This window comes from Callorhinus ursinus, unplaced genomic scaffold (assembly GCF_003265705.2).
Source record: "Callorhinus ursinus isolate GAN/ISIS: 27379988/994484 unplaced genomic scaffold, GSC_fseal_2.0 scaffold4, whole genome shotgun sequence".
In the NCBI taxonomy this organism is placed as follows: domain Eukaryota; kingdom Metazoa; phylum Chordata; class Mammalia; order Carnivora; family Otariidae; genus Callorhinus; species Callorhinus ursinus.
The window spans coordinates 39,319,951-39,338,647 of record NW_027397066.1 but is presented as its reverse complement, the minus strand read 5'-3'; the positions used below and the strand labels follow the sequence as shown (position 1 = coordinate 39,338,647).

Sequence of the window (18,697 nt, the reverse complement as noted above, 5' to 3'; positions counted from 1 at the left end):
TTTGCATCAGGTACTCATTAAGAAGAAAAATCTGTATCTAGAAAAACATCTACCTTAGGTTATGTAAAATTATGCTTATACTGAGCAAGAAAGTCATAGCAAAAAGCTTTTGAAAATTTTGATTTGTTGTCCCTAAATTGTGCTGACAACATCTCTTTTCAATTCAAATAAACATTTATTCCAATAAAAGGAGGCACTGTGATCTTTGCTATTTGCTATTCATTTCTGCCGTGCAGTGCCTCCAGTTAAGGTTTTGTGTGTTTATCACACAGACCTTAGAGAGGTAACAAGTTGTTTTCCCAATGCGGCCAGTTTTGTATCTAAATTCTGAAAATGGCTTCTAACCAAGTAAGCCATAATAATAGAAAGTTGAATCTGCACCTGTGTGAATAATAAGGAAATTTTAAAAATGCTTGAGTCATCTCCACTTATGAAATAAATGTTTATTTTTATGAAATAATTTACTAAATGACAGCATTCATTTAAAAAATATCTACAACAAGGTGTTTTAATATGAATTAGCAAGGTTTTCAGAATGGGCCTCACAGAGGGGTTGCATGAATCTTTAGAAATTTTTGGTGTGTTCCAAAGTTAATCAGATTCTAAAAGGACTATTTGATTTCCCAGTCTTACCATGAAAAAAAAAATGTAAGTGCACTGCCTAAAAAAAAAAAAATTAACTCATATGGTTTAAAATATGTCACCCCTCCACCCTATCCCCTCCTTTGGGGAACGCAAATAGTTTTGCACTGATGATCAGGTTGAGGCCCCGGTTATTGCTGATGCTAGCATACTGATTCAAAAGTTCCCACAAGAGTAGTTTAGATGAAAAAAAAAACAAAACAAAAATCAAAAAGACCTTTTGAAACTTCCCAAGGAAATGTGTATATTTTGATGCACAAATTCCTCAACTCTGCTCGGTGGGCAGGAGAACCAATGTTGTAAACTTTCTTGACTCAGGGAGCACTGAGTGCAGCAGTTGCCTGGCAGCAGTGGGGTGCAGGGTGGAGAGTTAGCGCCCTCTGCTGAATGGGAGGAAATAGTACTGTGGAGGTGAAAACTGGACCTCTCCTTAGTTCTTTATTTTCCCTTATGATGGTCATCCTTGTTATTAAAATTATTCAGCCTGGGAGAAATAAAAAATTAAAGGTACTTATAAAGTTCGGCATGTGTATAAGTGTGAGCATATGTGTAGCACACGTATGTGTGTGTTGTTCACATACACACCCTTTTTTATGTAGGCACTGAACAGATGGTCCCTAAGGCTTGTTACACTTTTAAAGTGATGTGATTCTAAAAGTATTTAAGTAGCTTCTTAGAAGAATGCTTCAGGAAATAGAAATTTATAATTCATGTAAGTAATAAGTAAATAATTTGATGTATGTGGCTAACAGTTTAACTGATCAATGCCCAAGAATTTTGATAAGGAATTATTATAGGGTTTGGGACATTGATAGTGAAGAGGTACCCATCACCAGTCGTGTGAGAAGCAGACTTATGCTTGAGGAGAAACAACAGCTGGAATTTAGGAGACTGGACTACTGATCATTAAACTTAATTTACTTTATTTTTATTTTTATTTATTTTTTTAAGTTTTATTTATTTTGAGAGAGTGAGAATGAGAGAGAGAGAGAGTACATAAGAGGGGGGAGGGTTAGAGGGAGAAGCAGGCTCCTCGCTGAGCAGGGAGCCCGATGTGGGACTCGATCCCGGGACTCCAGGATCATGACCTGAGCCGAAGGCAGTCGCTTAACCAACTGAGCCACCCAGGCGCCCTATTTATTTATTTTTAAAGATTTTATTTATTCATTTGAGACACAGAGATACAGAGAGAGAGAGAGAGCATGAGCAGGGAGAGAGGCAGAGGGAGAAGCAGGCTCCCCACTGAGCCAGGAGCCCGATGTGGGGCTCGATCCCAGGACCCCGGGATCATGACCTGAGCCGAAGGCAGACGCTTAACCATCTGAGCCACCTGGGAGCCCCAAACTTAATTTACTTTAAATAAGAGAAAAGATAATACATTTAAGAAATCTCATTTCTATTAAATGCAGGCTTCTTTACACATATTAACTTAAAACTTTTTTAAGGCTTTATTGAGTATAATTTCCATATACTATATGTTATCCCATTGATTTTTAGTAAATTTATAGATTTGTAAGACCATTACTGCAATCTATTTCTAGAACTTCTTCATCTCCCCTCAAATTTCCCTCCCACCTGTTTGTAGTCAGTCCCCACTCCCAACCCTCCAGCCACAGATAACCACTGCTCTGATTTCTGTCTCTGTAAGTATTCTTTTTCCAGGAACTCCATAAATGGATCATACAATGTGTAGTCTTTGGTTTCTTTTATTTAGCATAATGGTTTTGAGGTTGATCTATGCTGTCACACATATCAAAAGTGTCATATTTTTAATGGCTGGATAGTATTTCATCATTTCAGTATTTTATATTTTGATTATTCATTCACCAGCTGGTGAACGTTTGGACTGTTTCTAGTCTTTGGCTATTATAAATAATGCTACTATGAACATTTATGTACAAGTCTTTGTTTGGATGTATGTTTCATTTCTCTTGGGTAGATTTCTAAGGATGGAATTCATAAACTGTATAAGGTTATAGTTAACTTTATGAAAAGCCTCTGTACTGCTTTCTAAGGTGGCATTATTATTTTACATCCCCACCAACTATATATGAGAGCTTCCATTTCTCAGAATCCTTGCCAATACTTGGTATTTTCTGTTTTTTAAAAATTATTATTATAGCCATCTTAGGGGATATGTAATAGTACCTCATTGTGGTTTTAATTTGCCTTTCCTTAATGACTATATTGAGCACCTTTTTATGTGCTTATTAGCTATTTGTATGTCTTCTGTGAAGATTTTCTATTCAACTCTTTTGTGTACCTGTGATTGAGTTGTCTTATTATTGAGTGTAGGGGTTCTATGTATATTCTGGATGTAAGTCCTTTATCAGATACATGATTTGCAACACTTATTTCAGTATGAGGTTTGTCTTTTCATTTTCTTTTTTTTTTAAAGATTATTTATTTATTTATTTGAGAGAGAGAGAGAGAGAGTGCTCATGAGAAGGGGGAGGGTCAGAGGGAGAAGCAGACTCCCTGCTGAGCAGGGAGCCTGATGCGGGACTCGATCCTGGGACTCCAGGATTATGACCTGAGCCGAAGGCAGTGGCTTAACCGACTGAGCCACCCAGGCGCCCTGTCTTTTCATTTTCTTAATAGTATCTTTTGAGGCACAAATATATATTTTTAAGATTTTATTGATTTATTTGTCAGAGAGAGAGCACAAGCAAGGGGAGTGGCAGGCAGGGGGACAATTAGGCTCCCTGCTGAGCAAGGAGCCGGAGGAGGAGGAACTTGATCCCAGGACCCTGAAATCATGACCTGAGCGGAAGGCAAATGCTCAACCTACTGAGCCACCCAGGCATCCTACAAATATATTTCTTTAATAAAGTCCATTTGTTACTATTTTTTAATTGCTTGTGCTTTTGTTGTTGTAGCTAAGAATTTGTTACATCCAAGAATTCTTCCAAGGAGTAAATGATTTTTTTCCTATTTTTTTTTTCTTGAGGCTTTATAATTTTAGCTCTTACCCTGAAGTCCGTGATCCACTTTGAGATAATCTTTTGTACGTTTTGAGGTAAAAGCCAGACTTTACATTTGTCCCAACACCATTTGTTGAAGAGTATTATTTTTCCATTGAATTGTGTTGGCATCTTACACATATTCATTTACATTACACACATTTATTAGTCTCTTCCCCAAAATGCTCTTAACTGACCTTATCCTAATTTCATAAATCAGTTTGAAGATTCATAGATTTTAACTCAAGTTCCCACAGTTGGTAGATGGCAGAACCAGCGTACCCAAGTATCTGGTTTACCCAAGTTACAAGAAATATCTTATTAAAATTTCATCACATGTTGCTTACTTCAATATAAAACCTTAAGCTACTTGAGGTCACATAGCACTTAGTCTTATCTTGCTACCGTAATCTAGTTCAGTATTGCTTGAGGGTCCTGTTATGAAACACTCAATTGAGTTAAGTGATTTTATGTGAAAATAACAACCTTATCATCTCCATAATTTTTTCTCTCAGTTACGTTTGTGCTTATCATTGATAAAACCAGACTTTCATTTTAAAGGAAATGTTTTAAGGAAATAACTGCTCACCTTCTATTAAAAGTCATTCATTCTGTATGAACATGAACTTCATTAGGAACTATGGTGAGTTGAGAGTGTCTGTGCTCATAGTTGACTATAAAGGAGCTTTTGGGTAACATAAAGTGGATTTCAGATAAAGACTTTCAGACAGTGATAGAAGTATTGGCTTGGAAGCCAGAGGGTCCTAGTCCTGGCTCTGCAGTCACTTGTTATGTGACCTTGAGCAAGACCTTGGATCTCTCTGTACCACACAGTCTCCTCACTGGTACAACAGTAGATGTGGACCTGGTTACCATTATGATTTGCCTCCCAGGATATGCTTTTGTTAAATGAAGTACTGTTTTAACACCCTGTTCTGCTCTGATGACACATCAACGGCTTCTCTTATGTGCAGATTGCAGTGAGAATATGTTCCACTGTCACACGGGCAAGTGCCTTAATTACAGCCTTGTTTGTGATGGATACGATGACTGTGGGGACCTGAGTGATGAGCAGAACTGTGGTAAGTAGCATTGTCTCCCTAAAGGTTTTCATTGAAAGTTACAGAAGTGTGTAATCCAGAACCTATAGCCCATTGTTTGTTAATGTGATTAGAAGATTAAATGACAAGATGGTTGGTTTCTTAATTTTTAGAAAGAGGAGGTTTTTTCAATTACTAGTCTCAGTCATGTCTTATGTGTAAATGTAATATTTCTTATATGAAGTCATAATAAGGAAGTGCTTAAGAGTGGAAAGATGGATAACAGTTGTTAATATGTTAGTAATTTTTCTCCTTGAGAGTGCTCTATTTCTTCTTTGGTTAGAGCCAGTGGCTCATGTTTAGATTTTGAGCTCTTGAGCAAAACTTTGCAGACGCATATATTGTCGTGTGTCTGATGCCCTTATTATATGCAACCAAAGACCCCCTCCTTTAGTTGATCGCCAAGCACGGCAGGGACAACTTCAGTAGAACTGACACCTAGGGTTAGGACAAGCACATTTATTTTATGTACACAATCTGATCTGATCTTTTAAAAAATGAACATACTTACTAGTTACACGTTCGTACCTATAAACATCTTCCTAAATCCCCACCCGAGACCCTGGTAACTACTATTCTACTCCCTGTTTTTACAGATTTGGCTTTTTAAGATTCCACATATAAATGCTATCACACAGTATTTGTCTTTCTCTTTGACTTATCTCATTTAGCATAAACACACACACTGTTCTATGTCTGTTATATCTTAATAAATAAATGAATGAACCTACTATTTAAAGAGCTGTGTTCAGTTGTGAATGGCATCTCACGAATTAAAAGCAGCAAAATTCATTTTGCTTATTTACCTTTTTGACTTTGTGGTTACCTTTAGAATTTTTAGGTAGTCTATTACTGAGTAACGTGAGGACTTGTAATATGAACAATAAGGCAAGCTAGCACGAGGAGGTGCCCTGGAAAAATGGTGTGAAATAATAGTTAGCAATTAGAGAATATTGAAGTGGATGTTGGGGAAGAATCAGAGTAATGCCTTGGAGTGGCAAGTCTCGGAAATGGCCCCATGCTGGGAAACTCGCTTGTTTCTAGAAGCAGCTGTCCAACTGCCTCTCACTGTAGCCATAAAAATCTTGGAAATATGTATATGTACAAATCATCCCAGAAGTCACTAGGTAGATACGGATTGCCTTCTGGGACTGAATAATTGTGGCACAAAGAGTGAGAGGCAATTTTAATTGTATACATCACAGACCTTCTAGTTGGAAGAAGCCTTATAGATGATCTAATCCAAACCCTCCTTTTACCAGTGAGATCACTGGAGAAAAGAGTGGGGGCGGGGGAAATGTGGGGAACGGAGTGGAGGGCTTGGTAGTTGGACAGGTCAGTGGAGAGGGCCAGGGTATAGTTACTGTGTGATAAAGAATGGTCTTACCACTCAACGTATGTCCTCTGAAGATAGTAGGACATCACAAAATGCGCTCTTAGGGTGATTTTGCCCTATGCAATGGTAATAGTTACAACTTTCCCTTAGACCAGTCTCTGCCCCAGCTGCCCATCGTTAGCAGGCTGAGCAGGTGCTGGTTCTTCTGGTTTCTGCACAGGCATCCCATCTATTGTGTCTTTCTTCTTTTCTCTGCACTCCCATCTTCCATGTACCTTACTTAATTGTTCCAATGTGCCTTCTCAGATTCATGGTCACTCCGTGAGTCTGTCAGTGACAATGGCACTATTCATGGATACTCGTAATAGTTCTCCAGTATTGAATCTGTCATCCCATGAATCCACACATATCTTTTATTTATTTATCTTTATTTTTTAAATTTAGATTCAATTAACCAACATAAAATACATCATTAGTTTCAGATGTAGTGTTCAGTAATTCATCAGTTGCATATAATAGTCAGTGCTCATCACATCAAGTGCCCTCCTTAATGCCCATCACCCAGTTACCCCTCCCCACCAGCAACCCTCAGTTTGTTTCCTAGAGTTAAGAGCCTCTCATGGTTTTTTCTCCCTCTCTGATGACTTCCCATTCAGTTTTCCCTCCCTTCCCCTATGGTCCTCTGTGCTGTTTCCTATATTCCACATATGAGCGAAACTATGTAATTGTCTTTCTCTGACAATTTCTCAGTATAATACCCTCCAGTTCCATCCACATCAATGTAAATGGTAAGTATTCATCCCTTCTGATGGCTGAGTAATATTCCATTGTGTATATATATATATACATATATATATATATATATATATACCACATCTTTATCCATCGTCTATTGTTGGACATCTCAGCTCTTTCCACAATTTGACTATTCACACATATCCTTTTTTTTTAAAGATTTTATTTATTTATTTATTTATTTATTTATTTATTTGACAGAGAGAGACACAGTGAGAGAGGGAGCACAAGCAGGGGGAGTGGGAGAGGGAGAAGCAGGCCCCCCGCGGAGTGGGGAGCCCGATGCGGGGCTCGATCCCAGGGCCCTGGGATCACGACCCGAGCCGAAGGCAGACGCTTAACGACTGAGTCACCCAGGCGCCCCCACACATATCTTTTAAAGGGCTATTTATATTAAGGTTATTCCACATCTCATGGTAAAGAATCCTTATAGATTCTATTCTCTGTGAGAAGAAACATCACTTAATTCCCTCTTTTCTCCAGGAATGTATAGTTTGGGGGAGAGGTTAAATCCAGGGTAAAAAGAATCATGAAAAAAAAAATAAATATCCTGCATTTCTCATCCAGCAGTTTTTCCCAATATGAGTGTATATATTAAGATGGTTTGATACAAAGCTTAAGCTTAGGGTCAGGAAAGATGACTGGAGATAGCTGCCTTCCTAATTTACTATAGAGAGGTAGGTTACAATTCTTAGAAACGTGGTAGAATTGTCGCAAATATGTCTAATCAGCTATCTACATTGTGAAACCAACATCACAGTTCTGTTTATTTTAACCAATGTGAAAATCAAACGTTTTTCATAAGGAATGAAAACAACAACTAAACAAAACAAAAAACAGGAACAAACTATAGGTCCTGAGAAAGCTGGCCAGTCGTTACTCATCTGAAAAACAGACAGGTCTTACCCCATAGAGATGGTGGCCAGTGGGTCACATGCTTGTGTAGGAGGTGTCATTTTAACTGTTCCAGATCCATCACAGAAAAAGTATTGAGGGTATTGGAACAGTTGGAACAGACTCTCTTCAGCTGGAGCTATGAGTCATTTGGTTCTAAATGTTTGTCATGCTGGTTCTCTGCATCCCCACGAGTTTCTGTTTTCTCCAGATTGCAATCCCACAAAGGAGCATCGTTGTGGAGATGGGCGCTGCATCGCGATAGAGTGGGTGTGTGATGGTGACCATGACTGTGTGGATAAGTCTGATGAGATCAATTGCTGTGAGTTCCCTGATGATTTCCATTTACTTATTTTTTCATTTCTGCCTGGTTAGACAAATATAGTATCCAGCATTCAAACAGAAGATCGTTACACTTTGGCTGTAATCTATAAAGATAATAATTAAGCGGTGTGATGACCATTGTCATGTATCTGGCTTCCACATGTCTCTCCTCACAACTCCAAGCTTAATTTGGCTGCTCTGGCCAAGCAGGTGTCTGTTTTCTCTATCACTGGCCACACATCTGTGACTTTGTCAAAGGGGATGTTCTTCCCAAAGACTGGGGGACTTTTTTTCTGCAAAGTATATATGAGCAGTTAGGCTTCCTTGCAGGAGCCTCCACACATGTTCTCAGGTACCACTTGTGGGAGAATATGGAGAGAATTGCCAGAGAGAAGAAAACCTTCGTAGCTCATAGAGTTATATAGAGTGCGCAATAATAATTATAACTTTACGGGCTGTTGTGTTTCTGGGTGAGTAAACAGCCTTGAATCTTGAAGCTAGGTGTTTAAAGAGAGCAATATTGACCTGAGTTAATATGATGCATTTTATGCATGTTCAAACTAATTCAAGTTGTTATTCCATCTTTTGCTGTCTAAGAGTCGACAAAGTTGATACATATGAGATTGAATATTTAACTTGCCTATAATATGAGGCAAAAATTGAAATGTGGGTTGCATGATTTTTATTTTGACATAAGAGAAGTCATCTAAATTAATTAGCAAATGCAGTGCCCAACTCTCCCCTTCCTGAATTGAGTTGGAACTGGAAATATCACTTGATTCCTTATTGGTGGACATAGTGGAACGGAGTGGACTGTATCTCGGTGCATCTTGGGAAAGGAAGGACATGGTGCTCAAGTATAATGATTCTGGTGTTGAGCCTTGGTTCAAGCATAAGGAGCTTTAATATTAGGCAGTAACAGTGAAGGCTGAAGCCACAAGATACATGGGTTTCTGATGCTCTAAAGGACAATAGTGATAAAATTTAGACAACCTTCAGGAATGGAAGGTGAGTGGCCACTAGACCATCCCTTTCAAATGTCAGATGCCATAAGCAAGTTTTGAAATAAGGTGTTTATTGTGTGCAGAGTACTATGCAAGTTCTTTCACATAGGTCATTTCATTGGCCCTTTAGATTGGGTTGGAATAAAATGAAATGTTTGGGCTTAGAGTCAGAGAAGCTTGCCTTCACATTCTGGCACCAGCTTTTAACAGCCTTGTGACTTAGATAGTCGCTAAACTCTCTAGACTTTAATTTCCTTATTCTAAACAAGGTTGATAATATCTCTTTTGCAAGTCTGTTATGAGGATTTGAGATTCGATACATAACCCTCCCAGCACAGTTATCACCGTGTAGCAAGCCTTGAATAAATCGTAGCTTTTATATGCGCAGTAAAGCTACAGATCATTAACATCATTAACGCAATTTCTTACCCCACCCTTATCAAGAAAAAGTTAATTCTTTAGTAAGTGCTATTTAATAAGGCAAGGGAGAGTCAGGAAAGAAAACTTTCCATCCCCAAAAAACCCTTGGGTTGAAACACATTGATGGTACACTCCTTCACTTCTGTAGACCATGCAGATATTCCGAACACTTCCTTTCTGGGTGATGCCAGATAAGCGGGCATCCTCGATAAGCTCTACAGACGGCGAGAAGGACCAGACGGTGCAATGACTGTCGGACTGTTGTTCTGGCCTTCCGCAGCCTGCCACAGCCAAGGCCTGGCCGAGTGCCGGAGCGGACAGTGTATCCCCAGCACCTTCCAGTGTGACGGGGACGAGGACTGCAGGGACGGCACTGACGAGGAGAATTGCAGCCAGAGTAAGTGTGCGTCCCCTGCCCCGCGCATTCCTGCCTGTGGGCCGTTTCCTGGGGAACGCAGGAAAGCCTTGGCGGTTACCTAATGCTCAGTGCGATCCCCCCATACATCGCTCCAGATTTCCTGGCGCAGCGCTCCTGACAGCGCTGGCCCGCCCGGAAACCCTTTCTCCCGGTGAATAGAATTCTCGAGCATCGTACACTGCACAGTCATTCCTAAGGAGAGACAGTGGAGGTTGAACACTTACACAGCGTGGGAGATTCAGTTAACGGTTATGGGGAAAGTCAACACGATGAGAAAGGAAAAGCTGACTACGTAGTATTTCATTACATTAGATTAGGTTCCAATTAGGAGGGATTGGCTTCTGAAATTAAATGTGAAAGCCTCCTAAAATAACCGTGTTCAGAGAAGCACTTTCTTTTTCTTTTTTTAAAGATTTTATTTGTTTATTTGAGAGAGAGAGAGTGCGCACAGGGCGGGGCAGGGGAGGGTCAGAGGAGAAGCAGACTCCCACTGAGCAGGGAGCCCCATGTGGGGCTCAATCTCAGGACTCTCAGATCATGACCTGAGCCAAAGGTAGATGCTTAACTGACTGAGCCACCCAGGCGCCCCAGTGTCATTTTATTTTTTATTTCAAGTTTTTATTTAAATTCTAGTTAGTTAACATATAGCGTAATATCGGTTTCAGGAGTAGAGTTTAGTGATTCATGACAAAGAAGCAGTTTCATGTCTCAAGTGATGGAACAATATACTCGGCTACACCTGGAAAGGGTTACTGATGTCATCTGTGAAACTCAAAAAGAAGTAAATCAAATAAGTTGGCTTTTAAACTGTCGTTCCACACTGATTGTTTGAAGCCCCACTTTGAGTCGAAGCATCTCTCAGCACAGGGCTTCTAGGAGTACCCCTTGACTTAAAAATCACTGCATTTGTTTATCCGTGACCTTGCCACTCACCAGCATAGACTAGTCATTAAGAAGGTGGCCTTTGGAGCCCAGTTGCCCGGGTTCAAGCACCAGCTCTGCTAAGCTCTGCTACCTACTATCTCGTTCACTTTAGGCTGGTAACTCAACTCTGTTGTGTCTCGGGTTCTGTGTCTGCAAACTCAGAGTCATAACTGCCTCACAGAGTTGGCCCATGGTGAACACTCCATAAATGTGAGCTCTTGTTACATGGCTGTTGTGTTAAAACATGTCTTGGGCTGAGCATATCACAAATCAGCCAATGAGACTAGTCACCTGTAGCTAAATTAGTTTTGTCTTGATAAACACTGATCATTAGAATTGCTTCAGTGAAAAAGCATTCCAGACCTGAAGGGAGACACTTTTAATCACAGATTTAATACCTATAACATCAGATAAAGGGTGATTCGTTTTACCAATTTTTAAAATTCAGAAGCAGAGTCTTTTCTAGCCATGAGTTATTATGTGCATACCAGCCAAGCACCTCCCTTTGGATCAAATTGTTCTTTCTTTCTCCATAATTCATCTCTGTTTGAAATAATCTTGGATTCTTCACTATGCGATGGCAAGATTCATAAAGTATTTCCTTACATATGTGAGATGCAAGAAAGTCATTTGATAAAATGGATCAAAAGTCAAATTTTATCATCTTTATATTACTTAATCTAATGAATTGAACTTAATAAATGTGTGTCATGGTGCTTGTAGGTGGTTAACCGCTGGGGGTTTACTGGCAAGTAAAGCAGCTCATGGAGCTCGCAGGCTCCTGGGGAAGACTGGCATGATACAAATAATTGTGCAAGTCAGTGCCCCACCATGGAGTGACATAGGCCATGAGGGAAAATTCAGGGAGCCACGTGCCATATATGGTATGCGTGGCCTGTACAGGGCCTCAGGGAAGGTTCCTTGAGGAAGAGATGTTGGAGCTAAGATCTGAAGAATGAATGGAGTTGACTTAATGAAGGAAAGTGGGACTGGAAAAAGCTTTTCAGACACAGGGACCTGCTTGGTCAAAGGTCCCGGGGAGGAAAGGAGCAAGGCATATGGAGGGTTTCAGGAGAAGACCACTATGATTAAATCTAGGAGTGAAAGGGAAGATACGACTTCAGAATGCTGTCACCAGTGAGCCCAGGCTGGCTCTGCTAGAGAGGTTGGGGAGGGAAGTAGGAGCCACCCAGGACTCTGGGCCCTATTCAGGATTCAGGCCTTTACAGCCCTCGGGCTCTGCTCTCAGCCTTCCTGTCTAGCTTCCCTGAGGCTCTAGTGAGGCCAACCTGTGCTCTTTCCACTCCAGCCTTTGCATATTCTGTTGTCTGCTTGGGGCACCCATTCTACCTTCTTATGCCAACTTAACCCACCTGCCTTAAAAACTCCGTCAAGAAGCTTTCCCTTTACTGTTCTAGTCTGCTTCTGTTGCCTTACAGACGCCTTCAGTGGTACTGTAATCACACAGCATTGTAAGGTTCTCTGTTCATGGCCATCCCCCTAGTTAAAGTATAAGCCATTTCACTTCTTTTTATCTTTTAATGCTTCATTGTCTATCTTGTCACATAAACTTGTCACACAGCAGACACTCAATATCTGCTGAAATAATGAATGCATGTTGTCTTATTAAAATTATTTAAGAGACGAAACTCATGGAAGTGAGCCTGGCTTATCTTGCAATGAAGGTTCGACTCTGATGAGATTAAAAAAAAAAAAAAGGAGTGGCATCTCTTTTCTTCAAGGCTATGATATATACTGTTGCACATTAATGGAAAGAGTCCAATATAATAAACATTGTCATAGCATTATAGATAAGAATGATTATATATATACACATACTGTTATTTATTCTTAAAACTGTCTTGCAAGATTTTCTAGATTCCCGATGACATGTCTGAAAGTAATTGACTATAATGGGCAAGAGCTAGAAAGAGAACAGGCAGTAATTTATTACCTTTTCCATTTAACCTACAAATGACCAGGAAATCAATGGGAAAAGCAGTTTCCTCTCTACATACCTTAAGGAAAAGCCATTAGGCTGACGCTACTGCTCTCATTCATTTGGAAACAAGAAACCCAATTCTCAGGTCATCACAGCTAGGCCAGTGATAACTTTCCAAGGACATACAGAAAATAGGGATCGCAGCTGCATAAGACTTGCACCATGACAGAGTATCCTCACCGTCCTGGTGTCGATGCCCTATTTATTTTTAGGGAAAGCATTTTCCTTATGGGGAAGACTAGAGTTGGGTGCAAATGAGTCCTTAAAATAATATCATTTGATATTCAAGAGTTCAAGATCGTTATGTTGACCTTTCTCTCCAATCACATTTTATTTTGCAATCAAGTTTATTCACCCAGGCAAACAAAAAACACTTTTTTTTCCCCATGAAAAGCAACAAGATCCCATTTTGTAGAATAACTTGCCTCTTATTTTTTTGTTCCTACAGAATCCTTCTGGAATAAGCGTGTTGTATTTAGTTGCCAGGAAAATTAACCCAGAAAGTTACATATTTAACATGTGTTCAATATTTTTGGAGAAATTGGAAGGCAATTAAAGTTATGTCATTCCTCAGCTCCCCCAGACGTCCTTGATACTTCCAATCTTAGTGTAAGGAATTTACAGATGATGAAAGTGAATGTGCCTTTCCCTCCTCTGTAGGTCAGACTCCATGTCAAGAAGGCGACCAAAGATGCCTCTACAATTCCTGCCTTGATTCATGTGGTGGTAACTCCCTGTGTGACCCGAACCACAGTCCGAATAACTGTAGTAAGTACAGCAGCTGACAAGTGCAATCACCGCATCAGGATATGCATTTCGCTTTTTTCTTTTGAATTGACATGAAAATGCTGAAGTCTGGAATCCCTCCAACTGTGTGTGTGTGTGTGTGTGTGTGTGTGTGTGTGTGTATACATATATATACATATTTCTTTTTGCTTTTTTTAAAGGTTGCATGTGGTAGCGGAAAAGAAACAAAATGGTCTTACTTGACTTAGAAACAAATGTGTCATTGTCGATGGCCTATAAATCCAAATTGCTTAATATCATTACCATTACTTTCAGTTCAGCATCAGCTCCTATATGTTACTTTCTTGGCTCCATCTGCAGGCAGATGCTATCTTTCTTCCCTTTTAAAGCAGAGCTTCAAAAATGGAAACTTTATCCAAGAAGCAAATATGAAGTTCATCTAAACAGTGCATAAAGCTGTGGCGGTCTGTTCTCCTAATAAGATTTATTCTCACCTTTGCAGGAACTTTGCTGACCTAGAATGATCTTGCAGCTGTTATGTAAATTTGTCTGGGTGACAAATGGTGTAAACTATTGGCTCACTCTAAATTAGCTTTCAGGAGGGGGAATTCCTGGGGGGGGAGAGAATGGGCAGGAATAACAGAGGGCTCTATAGGTTCTCATGGGAAATTGAAAATGAATCAGAAAGCCCCGAAAGACTCTGATTTCTTGTAATGAGTTCTTATTTATAGGCTCCGCTTTCATATTCGGCTCGCTTCTTTCACTTTTTATAATTAATGTTTGGCCTCCTCTTCCACTTGGGGCTTGAGATTTAGAAGCAGGTCTGTCAGCTTTCAGTTGGCAAGAAAGTATGAAGGTATCTCCCAGTTGAAAGGCTGAAGGGTTCAGGTCCTAGCTTTACTCAGTGACCTTTCTGCATCCCTGTAGGGCTTATAGGGGCTGCTCCTGTAACCCCAGAGGTGTGAGGGAAGCAGCCAATGAAAAACCCAGACTGAGAGGACTTTTTGTTTATTTTCACAAGCACTTAATAACTGTTTGGCTAAAAGCGTGATACCCAGCCCTTTTCCACTTCTATATGAGAGAACAGTTGAGAGAGATGTTAATCTGACCATTAAGACATACTGCCATTTTCTTTTACTCACTCTAAACTGAATTAAATATGTGTGTATGTATGCATGACTATGTGTATATGTATATGTATATGTATATGTATATGTATATGTATATGTATATGTTCTGGGTCCATTGTTTCACTTTGCTTTATCCCCCAATCTGCTCTGGAACTTTTTCAGAAGTCTTTCTTTACCTCACCTTAACTTGGCATGAGCAATTTTGAGGAACAGTGACAGTGTCATCTCAAAGATATGTGTTTATTATTAAAGTTTTGGGGATTGTCTGACAGGGAATGGCACTTAGTGTTAGATTAAAAAAAAAGGTTGAAAGGGCAGTGTTGGCCTGTGTCAGATTTGGGTGAGGAGTATTGAGTGCATGTTGTCCTATATTCTCCATTTTTGAAATATGTCAAAATTTGAAATTTAAAAGTATGTTACACCTGTCAACAAGAGAAGTGGAAAGAAGGACACCAGATGACTCTGGTTCATAGTCAGCTGGTATTGATAGCATGCATAACAATGTTCCAGGCTCTGGGATGGGCACTGGGCACTTTAATGGCGAAGAAGGGAGACATGATTTCTGCCTTCCTGGAGATAACTTTTCAGCGTGGGAGAACACACTGCCATCCTCTCACTTATGTATACCACATTCGTTTTCTCTTTGTGTTCTTTCAATACACTCGAACAGTGTCCCTAGCGTCTACTGTCCCTTCAGCTCCTTCTTTCACCACAGGGGTTCTTGCCAGGTTCTTTCCATACATATTCAGCAGACATCTGATCATCCCTCTTCTGAGTGCCAGGCACTGGGCTAGTCATTGGTCCTTTATTCCTTCTGTGTTATTAAAAATACCTTCCAATGGAAAGTAAAGATGTTTCTTCTCATCTTTCAAAGAGCTTCATGATGGTATGTGTGTACCTGGTTCTCTGTAAAGTTGGACCAGTAGCATCTTCTCTCAGAAAACTTCATGCACTTGAAAAAGTGATTAATTATTTGAAGATCTTTACCACCGGAGAGACCATGCCTACTTAGATTCTGAGGCGCAGCTACACAGCACTGTTTTTGTCTGGCTCCATGCTAATAAAAATATGAGTTTGAAGAGTGGATGAAGGAGTGACTCTGATGGAGTCAGCCTCTTACTGGAGTTGCTGGGAGTCTAGCCCTTGAAGACATTTGTTCTTGCTATCCCATAAAATGTTATGGGTCCCTGAAGATATAGAGTGGGACCCAAGCATCAGTATTTTTTACATTTCCAGAGGACTCCAATGTGCAGGCAAGGTTGAAAATTATTACTTCAGTGGTTTGTTCATGACTAAGCTGTAAGGGTATGTGACATCCCTGAAATTGAATGTGAAAAAGTCTTTATAGTTTTCAAAGTTTTCCGTGGAGAAGTCCATGGCTTATCTCAGATTCCCAGAAATGCCTATAGTGTTTTTTTTTAACCTAAAAACCACATCTTTGATGACATTGTGTACTGATAAGCTTGAAATATCACAGTATCCCCATATCAACTCATTACCCAGGATCTTTAACATCTTTGTGCCCTGCTGGGAGGCGAAATACAGACATATCCTTGCCCTAGGGGGTTTGTGTGGGAATGTTATTTCCCCTCACTCTGGTGTGGGGGACTAATCTATCACTCCCACCTTGTAGTGTGCAGTCCAGACAACTGGGGAACCCTGTGGAAAGAGCAGTTCCTGGGCATGTGTCTCTCCCCACCTCTCTGTGCCCATGACTGCCATGGCTGTAGGAAGCCAGCTATCACTGTCATACCCCAGGGACTCTCACGTTCCTCACAGTGTTCCATCGACTGTTAGTTCTACATGGTTACTCATGCATTTCTTTTTCTCCAACATTGAGGAAGCAATGAGCAGCTTTGTTCTTCGAATAATTTCCTACTGACCTCTCAGTTTACTGCCTTCTCCTTGCAGTCTCTAGTTGGAAGGAGCAAATAGTATAGCGGTGTGGTAAAGAAGCCAAACACCATAATGGTTAAGGACTTCAGTCCTGGGAGCAAATGGGAGATGAGAGGAATGATCTCTTTCTAAAAGCATTCCCAACAAATGAGTGAAAAATAAATGATTAAATTAGAATATTTCCATTTGGTAACCAGTTGTTTCCATTTGGTAACATGCATTGGTGAATTAATGGGTCAAGGCATTGAGCATCTACAGCTGCTCACACCCCAAAAAGAAAGAAATCAGATATACTTTGCCTTCTGATGGAAGAACACCATAGCACCCATAGTCTTCCCTAAGGGATGAAACTTAATCAACTCTCTGGATTCAGCTGCCCATGTTCAGGAAGTAGGCAGGGGAATATATTTAACTTCACTAGGAATGGGTAGTCAGCAAAATTCAAAGTCGGGCACACTCTACAGTCAAATCCCTGGGTTCTTCAATAGTTAAACTCAAATTAAAAATAAAAGGATGGAGGGGGAAACCCAGATTAAGAGACTTAGAAGACAAAACAAGTTTTAAAAAATGGGCAAGATTAACTATAGTATTCAGGGCGCAGTGCACACTTAGGTAATACAACTATAAAGCAGAGCAAGGAGGTGATAACTATGAAACTCAGTACTTACTCTGGGGAGAAAGGAGAAAGTTGGTAGAAGACAGGGTAAATGGAGGGCCATCTGGGATGTCTGACAAAGTTCAACTTCTTGATCTGGATGGTAGGTACAAGGGTGTTCACCATATAAAACTCATGAAACTACTAAAAATAATAATATAGAGAAATATAGAATTTGAGGCAAAGATGAATCTTAGAATATTGTATATGCCAATGGATTTGAAAGTGACATTTTCTCATGTAAGTGACCTTCATTTAATACATGATTTCCAATGGCTTCAAAGTATTGCATCATGGCAAGCATGTAACATCATTTAATTAACAATTCCATCTTTAGGTTGAATTTAGCAAACATGGTTTCAGACTTTGAAAGGTGGGATGTCATTAAGACTCCATCAGGATCAGTTTTTTAAACAGATATTTATTAAACCTCATCTGTGTTCTGGACAAGGTGCTAAGTAGGGCTTCAAAACGCAGTGAAAACAGTAAACAGCCTCATGTTTGTAACACGACTGCCCTCTAGTGGCTATCGTAAATCAAGTTCGTGAGCGAGTGAGTAATTCTTAAGATAAAAAAAAGCTTATTGATAGTGTAAATCATAGAATTTGAAGTTGATAGATATTTGAGAGTTTATCTTGCTGAACAATCTGTGAAGAATGCCTTATGAGGGAATAAAACACAAGATTCAATCACCCTTACCACATTCAGTAGAGATCTCCAGAATAATATATGATCATAACTTAATCCTTTCATCTTCCTTGGCCGTGAAACACTGAAAGCTTTTATCTCATCCCAAATCAAAAGAGACATAGTTCCCACATATCAAAGAGAAAAAATATCCATGTGATAGGTCTACTTATCATCTAAATAAAATATACCGATAAACATTTAAAACTTGATAGGGTGGTAGAGGAAGAGATAGAAAGGAAAGACATATACAAGAAAAAAATATTGCGTCAAAAATCTGTGTGAATCATCCCATTTTTTGGTAAAATTATATTAAAGAAATTAGGAAAAATATAGTTAGAGTGGCATCTACTGACTTATAAGTCGGTCACATGATGAATAATTAAGCAACAAAAGCAAATTGAGGAATACTAGGAATGGTAAGAGTCTACTTTGGCAGAAGCAAGCAAACACAAATCTGTCTATGTGTGTAGACGCTTGTATGTGTAGATATGAGCCAGTGAAAGGCAGGGAAGGATTCAAACCCAGTCTGTCAGCTTTGAGCGTAGGTAAGAGAAGAGGGCAGGGAGATGATAAACTTTTTCTTTAGCATCTTACATTGTTTTTATTGTTATGAGGAATAGGCATTTTTTAATAATATGAAATCAAAAGACTTAAATGTTAAATGTTCACAAATCAATGGACGTGACAAACTGAATCAGCCCCACACTGCCTCTGTGTCTTTCTCTTCTCTCCATCCCGTACTCATTGTCAGGATTAT

At 39.7% G+C, this 18,697-nt stretch overlaps 1 protein-coding gene across 9 annotated transcripts in view; it reads left to right on the top strand.

The window, feature by feature from the left end:
- CORIN (corin, serine peptidase) overlaps positions 1–18,697 on the top strand; it is a 239,852-nt gene that overhangs the window by 160,918 nt on the left and 60,237 nt on the right. For all 9 annotated transcript variants that reach the window (XM_073891620.1, XM_025887485.2, XM_073891619.1 and 6 more), the window contains 4 exons: positions 4,580–4,687; positions 7,942–8,052; positions 9,759–9,875; positions 13,483–13,590. In XM_073891620.1, coding sequence (XP_073747721.1) covers positions 4,580–4,687; positions 7,942–8,052; positions 9,759–9,875; positions 13,483–13,590 — 444 coding nt within the window. The remainder of the gene's footprint in view (positions 1–4,579; positions 4,688–7,941; positions 8,053–9,758; positions 9,876–13,482; positions 13,591–18,697) is intronic.